Raw genomic sequence first — 22,379 nt, forward strand, 5'->3', positions numbered from 1 at the left:
ATTACCAATGTCATAAATTATGTTTTCTTTTGAAGGCAATGCAATCAAGTGACAGAACGTGTGCAGACAGGGAAATGGAAAGAGTTGTTTCAGTAATGCAAAGACTGGGAACATGAAACTCATGCACAGGGTTTAGAGTGAACAGGAAATAGCCAAGCAGTAGTGATCACATTTTAAAGGATAAACTTCTGGCAAGGAATCATAAGGCATGCATACATGTCAGTTTAATATTATAACAAATATATCAGAATTAAATTTATTTTTAAAAAGTTATCTCTCAAGTAGACTTCAAGTGTTGTTGCTCAAATACACTGACATGGCACATACCTTAACTATAGATAAAAACCAGTATGCAAATTGAAATTCATGTTTATTTCATATGAAGATGGTTTAATGAATGCTTTGGTGTCACAAAACAACTTCTTTGAAGTTCAACAAATGAATCAATTCTTTGCATTTATCTCACATAAAAGCGTCACGGTATTAACTTCTTTCATAAGCTTCTTTTACTAGCCTGAACTCAGTTATATCTTACATAAGCACTTTATGTACTATCAGAATAATTCCATTTTTAACATATTTACAATACTCCACGAATCATTTTTACACACAAAAATAAACGTAAGTTATGTCAACAGTCAGTTGTATACAGTACAGTGATATATCCAAAAGAACAAATTCTATAGTTCAACAATTAAAACTCTGAACATCATAACATACTTTGTTTCCATAAATAAATAGAACTTCTGATGTAAACATCTTAAACCATGTTACTAATTACACTTCTTGATGAAAACTGTATATCAACCTGGAATATGTTACAGAGAGATCAAATTTTTCTACTTTATTTGACTATCACAAGTTAATTATTATCGGAAAAGGTATCTCATTACTAAAGTTCTAACTTTATGAAAATAGGATTAAAAATATGCTAAGGACAAATCACAACTACAAGCTAAAAATTGTATTGCTATACAATTAGAGGGCACATGTGTATACATTAAGAATTAAAAATATAACCTGACTGTGCAATAAAATCATGGGCCCTGTAGGCCGATAACAAGAAGCCTTAAGCTTCCACAGTACACATTACATCAGCTTTCACACTGTTCATACAGGAATTCTGGTATTTACTGCATAACATTAAGATAAAAGGCTAACAAAATACATCAACTGATATAAACATTCGATGAGGAAAGTTGAAGTTTTACATTATGTTTACAAAATATAACAGAGGCATGGCAGGTAGAATACTTCATTAATGACAATGATTACCAGCAGGAAAGAAGAAAGAACAAAGCTTGCAGAAATAATACAGCTCTAGTTTACAAATATTCAGCATTCCATCCATCGCACATGGAAATAGTATTCCCATGAAATCTTACCTAACAACTATTGATAATACAGTACTGAGAATGGCATGTGGTAGTGAAGGCTTGGTGTCGCTAAATACTCATCATTCTACATCAGTGCATACAGCAGTTTCATTCTAAAACTGCGATACAAAATATTGCATCATATAATCATCGGCAATCTCCCTCCCCACCATCCTGTCTTGATATAAGATGAATGTGTGTCAACAGACATTGTATGTTTTCTTTCTCACCAATTTACCACCTACAAGGCAACTATTATTATGTTACCAGCACAATAAAGGCCCAACCAACATTTATTGGATGAATTTAGATATAAGCCTAAAATATCCCCTTATGAGCTTAACTGAATATTAAAGTTAGCCAAAAAAGTCTGCCAACAAAATTCATGATGTAGCAGCCCAACAACATGTTCATGAACAGTAGTTTGCTGATTTATGTGACACATTACTGGCCTACATAACACAATAAAACTGGCATAGTTCTACTATAATTGGTACTGTCAATATATGGCAGTAACACCTACCAAATGTACTTGGAGCTAAGAACAAATGTTCAATATGAAAACATTCTTCAGCCCATGACAATTCCATTCTGAACTAGCTATATAGTACAAACGTTTCAAATCCTGCAGTAACGATGGATACAGGATGCTACATCTAGAATATATTGGATAATTTTATCAAACAGTGTTGAATTATATTTATCGTAATGTCAATTACACAATAAGTTATAAGTTCTATAATAAAGTGTCATTTAGTTTACAATAAGCATAAATTGTGAAATAAAAGAGTATAACAGAAATCTTTCAAGAAAACAACTCTTCCAAGTCTTCCTAATTTCTTTTCTCCTCTTCCTCCTAACCGCTTCAAGGAAATGACAGGATATAACTTCCTGACATACGACTCCAAAATTTTCAGACTGACCAATTAGTGTTACTGTAGAATATTATAGTTTTCAAATGTATTGTTCTCCTGTTTCTGAACTACATTTGGCTAATGAAAATGCTGTACGACATACATAGATATGAATGACATAATATAATGCCTTCACCACCCCTCCAAAAATAGTGCAGCAGTTGTGACATCAACGATCTACAGAGTCCCTTCTCCTGCTTCAAGGTTTACCTCATTCTCAACTCCTGTATAGTTGCACAGTTTTTAACAAGCAACATTAACACCAGAGTTTAAGATTATAACTGCTACTGGTGCCTAAAACAGCCAAAGAAAAGATAATGTTTCAGCTACCGCATCCTAGTTCCATGCCCACGTACATTATTGCCAGTAACTTCAACAGTACAAGCAGCAAACACTCCTCAAAAAACCTATAATGACCACACTGCCTAAAAGATACTTTAACATAACATTGCTCTCACAGAGACAGATATGGCAGAAATTAATTTATTAAAGATGGAATGGTGAATAAATTAGCTTATTACTTGCTTCAACAAGTATTATACCTGCCACAGCTTCTCCGATATAATAAGTTTATAAAAACTGACATGCATACCAATGACATCACATCAACTACCTCTTGCTACTGTACACTAGATACAGGCCACAGCGACAATCACTGAATTGACTTTCTGACTACAGTATCACAAAAAAACCTATCATGGGATGATATGATATAGTTGAAGTCCTTGACATTTTCTGAATCCATAATGAAAATCTTTTATCTTTCAATCTTTGTGCTATTCTTTATAAAACATTATTTTCAGTTCATCTAAAACATTAAGAATTGCAAAATGCCTGCCCGGATCCTTTTAGGCATGAGAACTGGTTTAAGTAGGCAAAATCAACTGCATACATGAATAGTTGACTAGAAAACTAAAATCATCAATTTGTTACTGTCAAGATCTAGAAATGTTATAACCCTGAAGCTTGGCAGCAGATGTCATTAAAGTTATTCCAAATATATTGGCTGCATACTACAAAATATATTTTTTATTAACAGACCAGAAGTAGTTAAGATCCTCTTTCAGAACCTTCCTGAACTAGAACTTCAACAACTTTGAAGGAACACCATTTACTTTTCCTTCTGAGTTGTGAACAACATTTCAATGATCTCTAAGTCTAAGGAGTTTGGACAGCCAAAGTAGGAGACTGCCTGTAGGGGTGAAGTACAGTGGGGACTTCAAGGGCCCTGGGACCGCTATGGTAGCTGTGAAGGCCCTTCAGGAACTCTGAAAAGTGGTGGTGAAAGGGGCTTTGGTTAAGACGCAGCAGGTCGTCATGCTACTTAGGTTCCAGAATGGGTAAAGAAAAGAAAAAGTAAATAAATGCAATGTAAATTTTAATCTTATACCAGTTGTACAGTATCATTTGAAGTAATTCCACATACTGTATATCAGTTAACTATATTTGTAAGTAGTACAGGAGATATTATAAGTAGAATTTTGTAAACAATGTAAATTTATTAAGGATGAGCTGTGTGTTTAATAGAAAAAATTGTTAGCGTAAATTATATAATATTGTATTATAGGAAAATTTTATTCTCTTGTTAATTTAATATTTAGTGCTTGACAATAATGTATTTTCGTGTACCATTTGCCACCGAGGTAGACACCTCATTTGCAAATAAAGAGATTTTGATTTTGATTCTTTTGAAGTCCATACCCTCTGGTAATAAACAACAAGACTCTGCTATTTTGTTCACAATATTCTAATTTCAGAATTTAATTGAATTAATTAATGTAATTTAAACATTGCATGATATAGTATTGACAAGGTGGACCGTTATGACATAAGTTTATTATTGTGATCAAACTTCAATATAGGTCAAAACCATTAAGTTTATATCCTATGATATTTTATTCACATCAAATACTGGGTAATAAACTACAAGACTAAGCCATTTAATTGGCAGGCCATTTTGTTCACATCAAATACTGTCACCAGACAAAAAATGACAAATGTGACAGAAGTACCCGTTAATGTATCCTGTATCCAATAGGGCAGGGATGGCAAACTTATAACGTGTGCGAAAAAAGTGACACGCGAACACAACTTTTATGGCACGCAGCACAACATACCAACATATTTTAATGTTTTGAACATGCAATAAATAAGTTGAAAATCTACCAACATCTTATATTAACATTATGCTTAAAGAAATATATCAAAATTAATTCTATGGCCATATTCTTTACAAACTTTATTAGGCTAAAGCAAAAGTGTATCATTCATAAAATTTACCTGTTTTTTGGAATGTGATTTTCAGTAATGTCTGCAAAATAAAATCATTGAACATTTACTTCTGAATATGTAATGCAATCTAATACCTAAATGAAGTCAAATGAAGGGGTTTCGTAATGATTTTAAAGGAAAATAACTGGTGACACACTACAGTAAAAAGTAATAAACAAAATCTTAATTGACATACTAGACATAAAAGGTTTGCAATCACTGCAATAGGGAATCTTCATCATATGCCAACAGCCACATATTAGTACACAGCACAATAATCTGATAAGGCTGGAACATTTGAGGCGACAAGAGAAAAAATATTGCCACCAAAATACAGAGAGAAAGGAAAAGAAAAGTGATTGTGAACAACAATGGTGAACAAGTACATGTTGATTCAAGCATAACCACAATTAGCCCTACAGAACAGTATATCAGCTTCACATTTACTTGCCCAGTTCTCTTAGGAGGATTTGAATCCTGGTATGAAAGTTGGAATGGGTGCTTTCAGTCTCACATTGACATTCAAGGTGGTGAAAAACTCATTCTTACCATCCTAGTAGTGGTTTCTGTGGTTTTCGCCACTTCAACACTAGATGAATATCACGATTATTTCTAACATATGGCCTATGGTTGCTTCCCTCTCAATCCTAGCCCCAGTAAGACATATTCACATCAGTACACCACGTACAGGTTATTCAATTTCACATGAACCCCGTATATATAGCCATTTGTCAATGATGCCTCAAGCAAAGTAAAGCAACAACTCAAAATAAGCATTTTAAGACAGACGATACTTGGTACTGGGAACTACTTGAAATGTGATAAGTTAGTTTGCTACCAATCCTAAGCTCTGTAGATGACAGCATGCCTTGAGAGGAGAAAGAGGACACTAATTTATTACTTGACAATACCTGGATAACATGAGACCAAAAAACATTTCATTTGCCCAATATAAGGTAAGTAATGTGTTTACCATTATGGATTCAGAAAGCTACTTTGAGGACACACTCACCTCCTTAAACAATATAATTTGAAGACATGTATTATTTTGAACAAAACAACAGCATTTCGCTAGTATCATGGGCGATATTACTTGTCCAGGTAATTAAGTACTAGAGACCAGAAATATTAAACTGAATTTAACAGAAACATGACATACATTTCAATCCAATTATATTATACAGGGTATACTGTGTACAATGATAGTAATACAATAATTACCAAAAGGTAAACATCCCTTTAACTCATTAAGAAATTGCCTGGCCATGTGTGAAGGATCTGGTGTACATTTCATACAAAACTTAGGAAACAGAAGTTATGATTTCATACTGTACAAATTTACAAAAGCCACAAAGAAAGGGTACTGAAATAAATAAAATGTTAATATTTCCAGTCTTACTGTAATGTACCCTACTTTAACATTGCTCTAATATGATGTAATGGGAAGGGGAAGGAAGAGAGACAACTCCTCACATACAACCAGTGTGTATGTGAGAACTCAGCTCTCTCAAGTACTTACGAATAGCTACTATGACACAACGTCTACCGATTCCAGGCTGGGCCCGTCCTGCTGTAAAGGCAGTGCCCGCATAGCAGGCGTAGGCCCAGCCTTATCCTAGGCGCTGTTCAAGCTGGACAGGTTGCTGAGGAAATCCTCTGGTGTCATTATATGAGAAGAACCTGTAAGAGATACAAGATCAATTAATATAGAGGTAACTTTTGCAATATAGTGTGCATGAACATCCTCCAGCAATTTTCCTTTTTGTCAAATATCTCAACTTCTATTTCTACACATATGTGTATGCTAAATTGCAAACAAGTTATTTTAGTTAACAAAACTAACAAAATCAAATTCAAATATATCATCCTTAGTCAGTAACACAGAATGTGGAAATATGAAAAAACGAACAGTGTCATTATCCAAGAACATCCCTTTCCAGATGAATAGCAGGAATATCCACTCACACAACTTAATTTAGGGAAGTGTCCAGTACTTACGATGGCTCTAATAGTGGGGTAAAAATAACTTATCAAGAGAAATATTAAGATATGCCTGATGATGGCCAACAGGCAATTCTGAACAACAAAAAAATATATTTTGTTGCCCTCAAAATTCAATGATCACAGGGGCAGCTTTTCAAATGGATTGCAGATTTGTACAACACCCAGTTATTTTCCTGAATTCTCAATTTTGTTACCTTACTAGCATACTAGTTTATAGTCTTCATTGATAACTGTCAGTAACTGACATCTTGTTACGTATGTATATATGAGCCTTCATGTTTGCAGCCAAGTTGCAAAGCTAAGGAAAGTAGTTCATAGACAACTTCCAGCTGAGTATGGACAGGGGTGTAAGAGGCATGGCTTATTTGCCTACTGAGGAAGGTTAATTACACTCCCTGACATGGGTACCAATACACTCATAGAAGAACCTAATGGACAGAGAAAGTTTGTTTCAAATATGACAATGCAACTGTTAACAACACCTCTAAACAAAACAAACACACCTTCATATAGAGATCTATAGGGTCTTCTCATCTTTTATATTCATCTAAGCTGTTTGAATCACAAGTTAAATTCTACTTGCTATAAAGAGATAATGTTTCATCAAACCATTCATTCCAGCCTTCAATTAAAAGACTAATGATTATGCTACCTTCGCATGGTCAAGATACCGAGGCCCTTTAAAAGTGGTGTCAACATTTTATTTATTCAGTCTGTGCAGTGAATTATCAAATGTTTTGCACAAAAACACTCACATCAAGAAAAGTTTTGCATCACCCCTCTGTGTTCTTTAACTACATTGCTATCATGGCCTATCCTATAGAGGCTGGAAAGATGACCCATAGGATATTTATAAACATACCACAACTGCACATACCCCAACGCACAGACAAAATGCCACAATCAAATGGGAGGCAGTATTTCTGTTGAAGTTGTGCCACTAGTGTGGAAGCACTAGAAGTGTGTTTTAAGGAATATAGTGAACATCTAGGATGGCACGGTGTGCAATGTTAAAATGTGAACATATACACTTAAGAGCGTTATGTCAAGAAGGATGCTCAACAAGAGCAGTTGCTTGACATGTGAGCTGTAATCAAAGTGATGTGCGTCATACATGGCAACACTATAAGTAGATTGAAACTGTTTATGACTTGCGTCACACAGGATGTCCAACAGCTACGACTGCAGTCGATGACTGTTACCTTCGAATTTCAGCTCTGAGGAACCCTGAAAGCGATTTCACAGGCTGAATAATGATCTCTGGGCAGCCACAGATCGCAGCGTTTCAACTCAAACTGTCAAAGAGGTTGCACGAGGCACTACATCACTCTCGACGCCCATGACGAGGCCCAGCTCTCGAACCTAGACATCATAGAGATTGGTAAAGATGGGCCCAACATTGTGCTGAATGGTCTCTTCAGAATTAGCATAAAGGCCTTTGCACCGACAAGTGTTCGATAAGCCATCATTGGCAATGTGTTTGGAGGCAATTTGCACGTGGTAAGATGGTAGTTCCCTGATGTTTTTGGGTAGCGTTATGTGGGGCCACTGTACACCATTCCTAGTCATGTAGGGCAATGTCACGGTCGTATGATACAGGGACAACATCCTCCAACCCATAGTGATGCTATCTATATCACCAGCATTTTGGAGGAGAATTTGTCTCGACAGACTATAATTCGTGAATCCAGCATATGGTTCTTGTTAATGATTCCTTTGCGGGCGCCATAATTTCTTATTACGCCCTTCCCGCATCCAGGATGGGTCACGTAAAAGAAATCCCGACTAGTCTCTCAGGGTTCTTGAATATATATATATAATTGTCTTACATGGGATCAGAGGGAATGCCAATACGTCAAGTAATATTTTATTTACCAGCTAACTCGATGGACGTCCCCATGTGACATATCAACTGACCGCATGAATACCCGAAAATTAATCGCCATAACTCTAAGTTGCCCTACATCATTACAGAAAATCATAAATAAGACCTCATGTAAAATCTTAACAACTATTATTTATTGAAAAATAGAAATCTTAGTAAAAAAAAGTTTGAAATTATGAAACTGAAATTCAAAATCAAATGAATAGTTAACATTTGTTACTTAAAATATCTGTTAGTGATTACAGTTTTCATTCTCACCTTTTAATCACAATTGAAATGTGCTAATAGTTCATCGTATTACAACATTCATAGATAAAATTGATAACATATGCAAAATCAACATGGGAAAATTACAGTTTTGTTAAGGTATTACACTTGTTTGTAATGTCTGTCCATGTCACTTTTCTTAACCCTACACTGCATAGTGTAGCGTTTTCGCTACATAATATTCTTCTTCTTGTAGTTCCAGTAATATGCTAAAAGATGGCAAACCTAGCTATGTACATAATATCTTTGAAATCTGTACTTCCAGAAATTATGCTACAGGGGGCTAAGGGCAATGATTTTCTCCATCTATATGCTATGTTATCTTAGCCTGAGACAGTTGGACATGTGTCATGGCATCAGCCTCATGTCAGTAGATTCACTGGCACCTAAAAGAACTGTTGTGGGACTGAACTGTGGCACCTCAGCATCTCCAAAACCACAAAAGTAGTTAGTGGGATGTAAAGTATTTATTATTATTATTATTATTATTATTATTGTTTCGTATAGGCCAGCTAAGGACCACGACATTCAACTATTGCATTTTGGAATGGGCTTTGATGTTTGCCCAGTAGTTGCGCATCCTCAGGCTGTGTTGCTCCTTCCTCTCCTTTGTCCAAAGGGCGCCAGTCTTCTTTGTTGGTAGTCTGTCCTGGAACTTTTTATGTTTAAGCATCTTCCTGAGTACTGTCCGATCCTTTAAGATTCCTTCTGTTATTCCCAGTTCCTGTAGATCTTTATCCACTTCGATGAACCATGGTGACTTGGTCTTCCTATTTTGCCAGTAGCTGAGAATCCGGTTGGTCAACCTGGTAGGATGCATCCTGTAGACGTGCCCATAGAATGCTAGGCGTCTCTTCCTTGCTACATTCCTTATTCCTTCACAGTACTTGCAGTGCTCTTGGTTAGGCCGTCGTTTATAACTGTCCCCTTCCTTGACTGGCCCCAGTATCTTCCTCATTATCTTTCTTTCCCAGATTTCAAGTTTTTCCATGAGTCCCTTCCTGTTGAATGTTAAACATTCTGAAGCATATAAGGCTTCAGGATGGATGACTGTCTGGTAGTGCTTCATCTTAGTATTATGAGAGAGACTTTTTATTATAGGTATTCTTGGTCAGTTGGTAGGCCATTTCAAGCCTGTTAACTCGAGTTGACAAAGCTGTTCCTTCAGAGAGATTGGATTCCAACCATTCTCCCAAGTACTTAAACCTGTTGGTTTTCCTGATCTCTCCCTGTTCCAGATGCAACGTACAAGGAGATTCACCGATGTTCGTGATGAATTGTGTTTTTTTCGAGAGACACATGTAGCCCAACCTTTGCTGCTTGTTGTCTGAGAACATTTAATTGTTTCACTGAAGTTTCTATTGAATTAGATATAAGGGCCAGGTCATCGGCATATGCCAGATAGTCAACATTAAGCTCATTGCGCTTATGTCCCAAATAAATGCCACTTGGAATCTCCATTCTAGCTAACTCCTTTTGCCACTCTCTTATTACTTTTTCCAAGGCACAGTTAAAGAGGAGAGGGGACAGACCATCTCCCTGTCTCACTCCTGATTTAATTTCAAAACTTTCTGATATGGTTCCTCTGAACTTTACTCGTGACATGGTGTTGCTTGAAGTCTGTTTGATTAGGTTATAGGTCTTCTCATCAAGTCCTAGTTCCTGCAAAATCTTCATAAGAGAAGGTCTGTCTACTGAGTCATACGCCTTTGTAAAGTCGACGAAAATGACAACATATTTCTTATTTCTTACCGGCCATTTTTGCTTGATGTAATACTGATTGCAGATTGAGTATCTGTTCTGTACAAGAGCGTCCTTTTCTAAACCCTGCCTGGTACTCTCCTAATTGTGGGTCTAGTTGAGGTTCGGCTGTATTTAATAAAGCTTTAGAGAAAATTTTGTATGTGACAGGTACCAATGAGATTCCTCGATAATTATTGATGTCAGTCAAGTCTCCTTTTTTGTGCAAGGGATGAATCAATGCAGTGGTCCAGTCACTAGGTAATGTCTCGGTCTCCCAGATGTTTCGTAGAATTTCTGTCAGCTTGCTTACAGTCTTGTCTCCAGCCTGCTTCCATAGTTTGCCTACTATTGAATCTTCTCTGGATGCTTTGTTGTTTTTCAGACACTGGATGATTTGTATTACTTCTTCTTTGGATGGTGGTTGCGAGTTTGGTTGCTTGATGTTGTCTTGGTAAGCAAAAAAGGTATCAGGTGATTCACAATTAAGGAGATCCTCGAAGTACTTGGCGAGAAGGTGGCAACTGTTAGTGTCATTATAGGCAATCTTCCCATCTGGTCCACGGAAATGGAGACTGGGTGGACTGTAGTGATTAAGGTTCCGTTTAAAGCCTCTGTAAAAGTTTCTGGTGGTGTTCTTCTTAAAGTCATCATCCAACTGTGTCAATTGGTCTTTTGTGAATTGCCGTTTCACTTGTCTGATGATATTGGCAGTTATCTTCCGTTGCTCTATGAACTTCTCTCTGTTGTCTTGTGTCTTCTGTGAGTTCCACTTTAACCAGGCCATCTGCCTCTGCATTACCGCTTCCTCACATCTAGCTGTCCACCAGGCATGCTTCTTCTGTTTTAGTAATGGCGCAGTCTCTGTTGCTACTTTCACTAGATTTTCCCTCAATTCATCCCAGTCTCTGCATTCTATTCTTTCCAATTTCTCTGTAAACTGTTTGCAAGTTGCAAGTTTTTCTAAATCAAACTTAGTTAGTTTAACTGACTTGGTTCTTTTAGTGTTCCTAGGTAGAAATTTCAGCTTTATTTTGGAGAGGTAGTGGTCGGAGTCCAAATTTGCTCCTCTTAACACTCTTACATTCTGGATCTCTCTATGGGCTTTCCTTGCAATGGCAACATGATCTATCTGAAATTCCCCTAAGAGGTTGTTGGGTGACGTCCAGGTCTTCTGTTTCCTCGGTAGTCTCTTAAAGGCCGTTGACTTCATTACCAGGTTGAAGGCTTTGCAGAGTCCCACTAGACGCTCCCCATTTCTATTTGTTCTAAGTGAGCTGGGTATTCTCCAACAATGTTTCTAAATTTGCGCTCTTTCCCTAACTGTGCGTTGAAGTCCCCAAGTAGAATGATTGTATGACGCTCTGGGACTTTGCTGATGATGTCCTCTAGTTCTTCCCAAAATTTGTCGGTACTTTCAGGGTTACGTTTATTGTCCTCATTGATAGGCGCGTGAACATTTACTGCAGTGTAGATCTTGTTTGTGCACCGGAAGGTTAGAAGGGACACTCGACTATTGGGCGAATTGAAGTCAATTACCGAGTCCAGTATCTTATGGCTTACAACGAACCCAGTCCCCTAATGTCGCACATTCTTCATTCTCCTGCGCCCTACCTTTCCCTTAACCCTCCGTTACACACGCCGCGGAGTGTGAGTCCGCACTTTATTATTCTTTGGTATTATAGGCCGAAAATGCAAGGCAGAACGGGCTGCCTTCTTGTAGCTTTCCTCTGCAACAATACAAAGGCCATGACGGCGTGAGAATGTCTGAGTAATCGCCAAGCTGTTGATTACAGAAGTTTATTTTGTCAAATGCAGACTTGCAGAGTCTGAGTCCGCAGGCGTGTATTGGTGATTTGTTAATCTTACTCACTCTTTTGGTAAGTCGTCCATTCTTTTGTTACTATTTATTATAAAATTATATACTTTTATTACCTACAAGTGTAGTAGCGGGATCATTTTGATATATTTTATACTTGTGATTATTTACAGTGGGATAAACACGATATTACAAAATGAGCTATGAATAATTATTTTGCGTCCCCTTTCCAAGGAACTGGTGCGATTTATTCCGGGAGTTATGGATCAAATCGAGTAATGGTTGGACGACGATAAAGTTGGTGCGAGTGATGACAGTGATCGGGACGTCGTAAAGGATAGTGATCAGAATTCTTGGAGCGAAGAGTTCATGTGTGAAGAGGACGTGACTGAAAGTAAGCAGCATGAAATGTATGTTGGAAAGGACGGGACTCAGTGGAATCATCGGCCTCTAATGAATCTTAATAGTAGGGCCAGGTAACCTGAACATATTATAAAACACTTGCCTGGAGTAGTAGGAGTTGCCAAGAATACTGACATGCCAGTTGAAGCTCTACAATTGTTCTTTATCGACGAAATGCTACAAGAAATCGTAGCATGCACAAGTCGCTATATATACCCTTGTGTCACTCAAGTCAAGAAAAGACAAAGTTGTATTGGTTCTATCTACTTTCCATGAAGACCATTCTATTGATGACGATTCAGATGGATCAAAACCCTCAATGATTACTTTCTATAATGACACGAAGTCGGGCGTTGATAAGGTGGGTGAAATGAAATGCACTTACTCTGTGGCAAGTACATCACAACATCGTGACTTCTTCCGTGCGATATACATCAATTAATAGAACGTAACGATTACAATATTTTATTCCAAGAAGTAAACTAATAACCAATTATTGTTAATTTAAAATTAGTTTTGCTAAGTCCTATGATTTGCAGTTGCTAAGTTCTAATCTATCCTAAAGGACTGAAATGTTCTTGTAAATCTAGATTATATATGAATTTATCAATATAAATAAAATGAAAATAAAGTAATTACAATATAAGACAGATTGACAGAAGAGATAAATAAGGAATTCTTGGAAAAATAATTGAAATGAATGGAATGGAAGCTTACAAACAATCGCGGACTATCAGTCCGCGCACGTGTAGTGGTGCTACAACAGAGCGCGCGTTTAACGGCGGGTTAAAAATACGGTACCCCTGCGAATCAAAGGCATGCTCATCTGTATACCTGGTTTCCTGTATTGCTGTGAGTAGTATCTTGTGGTGAGTCAAAGTGTCAGTTAAATGCTTCAGTTTGCCTAGCTTAAGTAGTGAGCTGATGTTCAATGTGGCGAAATAGTTCTGTTCCTTATATCGGATCTTATTGATAGTAGTTCCAGGACGCTCCCACTCGTCCTCAAAGCATGTTGGTGAGGGCTCCCTAGAGTCCGAAGGCCTGCTAACACCACCAAAGGCGGAGGTGGATTTGATACCACCTGAGGTAGTTACTTCCGTGAGTTTGTCCTCCATGCTTTAGTTGAAAATTGTCTTAGGAGACCTGAGGTTAAACCCCCTGATCGAGATACTACCGAGGTTGTGAGCTCCGGTAGGTTTATTTAGGGTTTTCTCCCTTAGACTGGTTGCCTTCCCAGGCTTACAACGGAGACCAATCTTCCCCACAGCGGTTCTTCCGCCTTCCTTGCCGTTGGATGATGTAAACCATCTTCGTCCGCCTCAGAAACCGTTGACCGTTTTTCACTTTATTTTATTATATTTTCACAGACCACCAAGATGGCTCCCAGCAGTAGGCTAAGATTTGTTGCCTTAGAAACGCCTTAATGGAAGAGTGGAGTTATACATCTAGTTGTTAGTATCTATGGAGACCAAGAAAATCTAGGAAGTGGGTGGTTGTTAGGGCAAGGTTAGCAACTAAAATACACTCTTAGTACCGGTATGTTATCTATGGAGCAATTGTAGTAAAATCCAACATGGAGGCATTTAGGGCAATAAAATGAAACAAAATCACGTCCTCAAATCAATTAAAATAAGCTCCAGACTTCCAAGACAACACGTTCACACAACCACCACACCGATTAAATTTAAATTATTCTTTTCTTCTTCTTCTTCTTCTTCTTCGTCGTCTTCGTCTTCGTCTTCGTCTTCGTCTTCGTCTTCGTCTTCGTCTTCTTATTATTATTATTATTATTATTATTATTATTATTATTATTATTATTATTATTCTTTTACAGAAAGTTTGGACTCCATCCTAAATTAATTAAACTGATATTACTTAATTTAACTAATACCATATCAAAAGTGAAGTTTAGAGGAGAGGTTTCTGAACCATTTTTGATTAAAACAGATTGAAGACAAGGAGACTGTCTATCTCCATTACTATTTAATTGTGCAATACAATTTATAATAAGGGAATGGTACAAGGTCAATCCAAAAAATATAAAAGTTGGAAGCTCCAAACAAAATTTAAGTTTAAATTGTTTAGGATTTGCTGATGACCTTGCTCTATTGTCCAACAATATTCTGGAAACTCAACATCAAATTAAATCTCTGCAGGTAATAGCACAAAAAACGGGTCTTACAATATCATTTGAAAAAACTGAGATCATGTTTTCGCACCCCTCACTGGTAAATAAAATAACAATTGATGGGCAAGAAATCAAAATTGTCTATCAATTTAAGTATTTAGGAGAAATCGTAAATTATAATCTTAATGAGAAACCAGCTTGGCATAATAGAATAAATAAATTAAACAAAGCAAATTATATTACTGAGACTACACACAATAAAAAAAAGCTTATCAATAGCAGCAATTTTTTTTTTTTGCTTTATGTCACACCGACAGATACGTCTTATGGCGACGATGGGATAGGAAAAGGCCTAGGAAGTGGAAGGAAGCGGCCGTGGCCTTAATTAAGGTACAGCCCCGGCATTTGCCTGGTGTGAAAATGGGAAACCACGGAAAACCATCTTCAGGGCTGCCGACAGTGGGGCTCGAACCCACTATTTCCCGATTACTGGATACTGGCCGCACTTAAGCGACTGCAGCTATCGAGCTCGGTAAGGAGGATATTAAAGAACTACAAATAACAATAGACGATCTCAAAAACAAAACAGAAAAATTACGATACTTCAAGACACACACACCAGGCTACACACCAAGATCAATAAAAGGTCTGATGGGAATGTATTTTCAACAGAACAAAGGAAGGCAGCATCTCTCAGAATGAAAAAATATTGGGCTGATAGGAAATCAAGAAATCCTTTGTATAATCAACTACAGTGGTCCAATGTAGGCCATAAAATGTAAAATATAATAATAATAATAATAATAATAATAATAATAATAATAATAATAATAATAATAATAATAATAATAATAATTTGTCCGGTATCCGTCCTTACAAAAATTGTATCTTCTCCTGTTTACTTTGCTTTTAACCACTCCATACAACATTTTTTTACTTCCTTTAACATCCTATTGCAAGGTTTCTGTGAAGTTTTCCCAGCATTTCTGTTTCTCTTCCTGTACAATCTTCTGACATGCTTTCCTTGCTTCATGATACTTTTGTCTACTCTCCATATTTCTGCCTCCTATCCAGCTCATCCATGCTTTTTGTTCTTATTTTTCTTTCACTGCATTACTTTATTCCACCTATTCCACCCAGGTGTCTCTTTTTCTTTGTTTTTCCATGATACTCCACCAAATGTATCTTCTGCACATTTCACCATTCCTCGTTTGAACTTGGCCTGTTCCTTTTCAACACTGTCAACCTTCCCTTCAGGAATTTGTTTTCTCATTTCTTCCTGGAACTTTTCTTGTGCTTTATTTTCCTTTAATTTCCATACCTTTATTTTTCTTTCTCTCATGTCTTTTAATTTCACGATTTTACCAAGTCTTAATTTAGGTACTACAATTTTATGGTCTCCTTCAAAATCTTCTTTTGGCATAGCTGTCACATTTTTCAATTGTCTGTGTTATCAGATCAATATATATTTTTATTTTCCTTTGTCCCATCCATATCTAGTTATTGTTTGGCTGCTGTTCTTTCTGAACCATATAGTGCCAACTGTTAATCCATTCCTCTCAAAGAAATCTAGTAGTAGCTCTCTCTCTGCATTTTCCCTTTATCACCACATTCTTTATCTTTGATACACCTCTCCAGTTCCTCAAAGAACTCTTCTAGACTCTTTTCAACATTACCTGTCTGAGGTGCATGTACTTAGAAAAAATCTTGCATTCCATTCTCAAAGCCAAATCAGATTTTCATGAGTGTCATTTACCTGGTGAGACCTCTACTATGTACTGTACCAGGTCTTCCCTCACAATAAAACCTACCCTATTATTGCAGTTTGCACCTCAACTTAAAAACAACAGGAACCTCTTCCTCAAACTTTTCTGTCCCTTTCATTCAATTTGGTTTCACTTAGTCTCAACAATGCCCTTCTTTCCCATGTATTCTATTAGTTCCTCTGCCTTGTCATTAAGGGTCAAGACATTTGTGGTTGCAATCCTCAACACTGGTTGACCACTTTTCAGAGCTTTCCAGGATTGGAATACCAGGAACTGTGCGTCGCTTTCATGGGATGATCTAACCGTTTCAGAGGCCTCTAATCACAATCATTTTATAGGCTATTAGTATGATGGGCTCGTCATACACAAAGGCATTTTCTACCTACTAGCAGGATTCTTTCAGGCCGCCCCTAATATGGGAAAACAAGATGCCTTTTGCAGCTGTCCCAACATGGAGTGCAGATGCTGCTAGATGCACTTTTGTGGCATTACCTCTACCGAGGGTGGGTCAACCCTCCTAAAGAGCCTCATTGCCAAAAGCCATTGGCCTCTTTAGACTGAACTCGTATTTATACCCAAGTTCAGCATTGCCTCTTTCGCCATCTCTATGGTAGTGACGTCCACATTCTCCGCTGTACACGCCGTAGAGGTCTTCACTCATAACCCTGAGCTGGGACCCTTACTAGATCTTACACACTGGGTCAGTGTGCTCTGGGACTCGCATAGGCAGCGCCACCACTCCCTGGGCAAGGCTGCCTCCAAAGAGGGCCCCTGCCTGCTAATGAAGGATGAAAATGGTAAGGAGACTTATAACAATGAAGACAATGCAGAAAACTGACTAAATATTTCACTAAACTCCTAAACTGTAAGGAACCAACAGAACTCCTTACCTTGGACACCAGCACTTCAATAACAACACCACAAGGAAACATCAACCCACTCACCAACAATAAAAGAAGTTTACCAAGCACTGAGTGGGACGAAAAATTACAAAGTGCCAGGAAAAGATCAGACCTTTGTAGAGATCTGGAAGTATACAGGATGATCAGCAAAAATCACCCTTCATCAACAGCTTAACATATGGATTGAAGAAAAACTACCAGAACATTGGACGACAGTCATTATCCACCCGCTACACAAAAAACTGACGAAACAGATCGTAACAACTACATTGGAGTCTCACTCCTAGACATTAGGCACAAAATCATTTCAAGAATCATCCCTTTGTATGCCAGGCTGTAATGTACTGGTTGCACTACGAATGCCAAGGCAATTTTAATGAAAATTCATAAACTAAGGAAAAAAATTCTCCTACTTACATTTTTGGAGGTAAATTCCAGTGCTTTTTTTTTTTTTTTTTTTTTTTTTTGTTCATAACAGAGGTGAATAGAGAACATGTGAGTGTGACTGTAATTGCATTAGAGTTTCATTTTCTTCACTTAAAAGTGTACTGATTTATTATATTTTTGAAAAATAAAAATTTCAACATTTGACCTAAGTTTTACATTTATAGGGTATTTTTATCATGGGTACGATCGATACCTTTGTGAGAATATGCAGCTAATTTTGAATAAAGAACATGTTTTATGCAATTCTTGATAATACTTTTTGAGTTACACAATTAGGCACGTGCAGGTTTAATACATAATAACCTCTTTTTTACATCGAACACCTATCAGTTGATGAATTATTCTCCACTGAATCACTTAATGTTAAAACATTGTGTATTTTAATCATCTTTCATTTACTTATCCATCCTTATACTGTTGGAAGTAAATAAACAAACGTATAAACAAACGAGATAAGAGACAAATGATACGAAGCGGTAGAGTGCAAGGCTACCACGCGCGAAAGCATTTATAAAACTTCACTGATATTGAAATTGCATGTTATCGATGTTTTCAGGGTGTAAAAACTTCAGTCTTTCCGGCAGTATTACTTATACTGCCATCATGCAGCAGAAATTAAAGATACAGGCGAAAGAGAAGCCTGGCCAACAGATCAGCCCCCGGCATTTTTAGCAGCAGCTCGCATGGCCGCCTGGCACTATAAGAATTAACACAACTCAAGAAGGAACTAGGAGGATACCAGGGAGGTTTAGGACCCTGGAGGAGCTGTCCTGACCAGATCATGAGCCTTAAGCTAATAATGGATTACAACAGAAGGAACAGAGATATGGTGATAACTTTTTTAGACTTCAAAAAAAGCATACAACTGCATCCACAGGGAATCTCTACTAAAAATTCTAAGACACCTCAGACAACATCCCAAATTAATAAATATGATAAAATTGACTCTAGAATACACACCAAATTAAAAAATGATAAAAAAGACCCTAACAAATACCAAGTCATAGTGAAGTTCAGGGGTGAATTATTGGCACCATTCGAGATCAAAATAGGACTACATCAGCGTGATGCTCTCACCCCTACTGCTCAAATGCACTCTAGATATTGCAATGAGGGAATGATTTAAGAAATGCCCCCCAAAAATAAAAACAGGCAGGAAAATCAAAACAAACTGTCTTGGTTTCACTGACAACTTGGTATTACTAGCCATTGACTTAGATGAAGCTACGACAAAGATATCAAAATTCCAAAACATTGCAACTAAAATTGACCTTAAATTATATCATTCAAAAAGACAGAAATTTCCTAAAACCAACATCATTAAAAGAAAGAAGCATAAACGGAAATAAAGTAAAGACTGTCACCCAATTCAAAGAACAAACAAGCTAGAAAGCACAAAAATTTACCTGGGACATCTAAACAAAAACAAAAAATAAGAGAGCCTATCCATACACACAAAACTAAAATACAACAACACAGTTATAAAAATGGAAGCAACATATGCAGCACAGACCCTCCTTTACCTGAACGAACAATCAAATACCAACAGACTCCAGAAGACCGAAAGAAGAATTGGAAGAACCTAGATAGAAAACATATCAGGAAGATGGACAGTGGCAGTTAGTATCCAACAAAGTCATGTACAAGGAGTTGGAACACATTACTGATACTATGCATAAGAGGAGACTGGGATACTCTGGACACGCAATGAGAAACAACCAGTACAGTACAACCTCGACTCAAAAAATACTACAACAGGCTGCAAATGGATTAGAGAAATAAGAGAGGATCTGAAGGAAATTGGCCTTACACCAGGGGCCTGTTCCAAGAACGAACTTTGCAACTTTTCAACTTTGCACTTTTCAATTTTCAATTCTTGCAAAGTGCAAAGTCTTCCTGTTCCACCATGATCTAGGTTTCACTTTTCAATTTCTTCGCAAAGTGAAAAGTCTTTGTGAATGAGTGAGGCGATCAAGTTTATTCCATGGGAAAACTGTATAATACTCCATGATTTTAATGCTTTATTTTTCATGGTGAACTTGACAGTGTAATTGTGGTACCGGTAGTTTTGAAGTTCTGATAATGGGAAAGAAAGAAGAAGCTGGCTGTGCTAGAAGTGGTCAAAGAGAAACGGGACAACCTTTTAGGCAACTTTAAAAATAACCTCTCAAATGATGACAAGCATCAATATTAACGAGAGTACTGTCAACACATCCACACACAGAAGGAAATTCACCATTCATTAGAAATACCGCCGCTATATTATGTGGATTATCACGCCAACATACTGTGTTAGGAAATATTACATCTACTATAAAATCTACGAATTTGGTAAAAATTCTGTAAATAATTGTGTTCCGAGGTATCTGTCGAACAGCAGAGGTGAAAGAAGGTGTGGGTTGGAATGGGTGTAAACTACAAGGCCAAAAGATTAATCTAAAATTTCAATAAAGGTTATATTTTCGAAACTTAACAAGGGTGACATAGAATTTTGAGCATACAACAAATAACAAGTTAAATCAGGTACATGATCAAGAAGTCCAAGATTAGAGAAAAATTTAACCAGTTTCCACTAGGGGAAATAACAAAATCAGGTACCAGAGTTGTTTTACAAGGAAAGCCCGAGTTTCGGTTTCTTACAAGTTCTGGGGTCTGAGCCCCAATCTGACAATCTTTGAGCTTTAGCTCAACTAAACCAAGTTACAGAATTACATTTCAAAGGGCAGAAAACCCCTTCATTAGAGGGAGCGTTAACTCGAACGACACATATTGGGCCTCCTAGAGGCACATCTATCACCTCAGAAAGAGCTAACCACTCTCAATTTCTCACGCCTGTTAAAGGCAACAACAAACTTTCCACTAAACTGCCTCTCAAGGCACAACTGAATGGATGAAAACCATAACGGTATAAGTAGCATTTTGGTCATTCAGAGAAAAAGGCATTTAAACATCGTCACCACTCATATAAAGCATGCTATTTGTAGTTATACCACCCATCACTAGAGCGCGGAATATTACCGCTATCACTTGTATCTCTTTGCTGGTGAAAGGATACATCCTCCCGGAATTACATCATGTACTTAACTCATTTTTTTTTTTTTAATGTCGCTTATACCATTATGGTTTTCATCCATTCAATTATAAAGACACAAGGGTATCTAGTACCCAACCTACGAGGCCTGAATAGCAAATTAAAGGTTAATTAAATGGCCCAAACACAAAGATGAATGGAGGTGAGTACTTTCACTCCTACACTAAAGCTTGTTAAAACCTATGTGGCGCTAGGCCGATAACACAGGGGCTAATTCCAAGCTAGGGAGGTGACTCGTATGAGGAAACTGTAACACATTAAGGAAGCATAGAAACTGTTATGAAAACGTAGTCACCTCAATTACAAAAGAAGGGGAGATCGAGAGGGTAAAGCACTCTCTATCCCCGAATTACAGTTCAAGTTCTGTGAAGTTTTTACAAAGATTGAAAAGGCTTACATATTTAAAGATATAGGTTACATATTAAAGGTTTCGAACCTTCCCCGCGAGTTAAACTGCTGAGCTAGCGAGAAATAAAGATGTTAAAGAGCCATTACCTTGTTGAAGAGCTGCTGCCTGAAGAAAGAGGCGCTTCCCGCCCCCTGCTACATATTCACACACTGAGCTAGATGTTATACGAGTGGCCCAGAGACAAGAAAATCAGCAGTTTTATACCCTCGTGGAAAATTTGAGACCTTTCAAGAATGATAACAACACACCCCCAAACGTTTATTGGTTACAGTACACAGTTATACACAAAATTGAAGAAGAAAGCCCCGATTGGCCGAAAATTAATTAAAGTAATTCGGGATTGGCGAAGTTCAAAACTGGCGGAAAGAAAGGATTAATATTGCCAACCCTCCATTGACATAACAAAATTTAGTAAAGACAAAACTTATGAATACAAAATTTCTCCAAGAAAGTTCATTCCTTTACACCAGAGTGCGTTATCATAGTTTTTGGTAGACACATCTGTTAGAGAATGTCCACACTTCTTGATCAATGAAAAACAAAAGCAAATCAAAAACACACAGTGACATCTTCTGATAACCAGTAGAGTTAGTTCAGTTGTTAAAGTTCAGGATTTCTCCAGTAGAGAAGTACTTTAAGGCGGAAAATACAAATGTGCGGCGTAGAGGTGTACCGACCGGTACAAATTGATTCTGATGGCCCGTGCATTTCTGCTACACTGTGCAGCTGGACAGCATTTCCTAACCAATGTAAGCATATAAGAATTTTTTTTTTTTTTTTTTTTTTTTGCCAAGGGACTGACTTCTTTTTATTGGTTGTTTCAATAAATGACCGATCATTTCAAAAATATAGTCAGCCTGTGTTGGGGTAATACAAAAACACTCGCAAAATTCTGTCGAAGTGAGGTTATGAAAATTAATCCTGTGTTTGTACATTGCCTTGTTGGATTCTTCATCAC

General features: G+C 37.3%; 1 protein-coding gene across 3 annotated transcripts in view; it reads right to left on the reverse strand.

Moving 5' to 3' along the window:
- Nucleotides 1-3,165: 3,165 nt before the first annotated feature.
- Nucleotides 3,166-22,379, reverse strand: part of Rop (Syntaxin-binding protein Rop) — a 341,037-nt gene continuing 321,823 nt past the window's right edge. For all 3 annotated transcript variants that reach the window (XM_067137314.2, XM_067137313.2, XM_067137315.2), the window contains exon 12: nucleotides 3,166-6,241. In XM_067137314.2, the coding sequence (XP_066993415.1) occupies nucleotides 6,177-6,241 (65 nt within the window). In that variant the 3' untranslated portion in view covers nucleotides 3,166-6,176. The remainder of the gene's footprint in view (nucleotides 6,242-22,379) is intronic.

The sequence above is a fragment of the Anabrus simplex genome, chromosome 1, assembly GCF_040414725.1.
Source record: "Anabrus simplex isolate iqAnaSimp1 chromosome 1, ASM4041472v1, whole genome shotgun sequence".
Taxonomy (NCBI): Eukaryota; Metazoa; Arthropoda; class Insecta; order Orthoptera; family Tettigoniidae; genus Anabrus; species Anabrus simplex.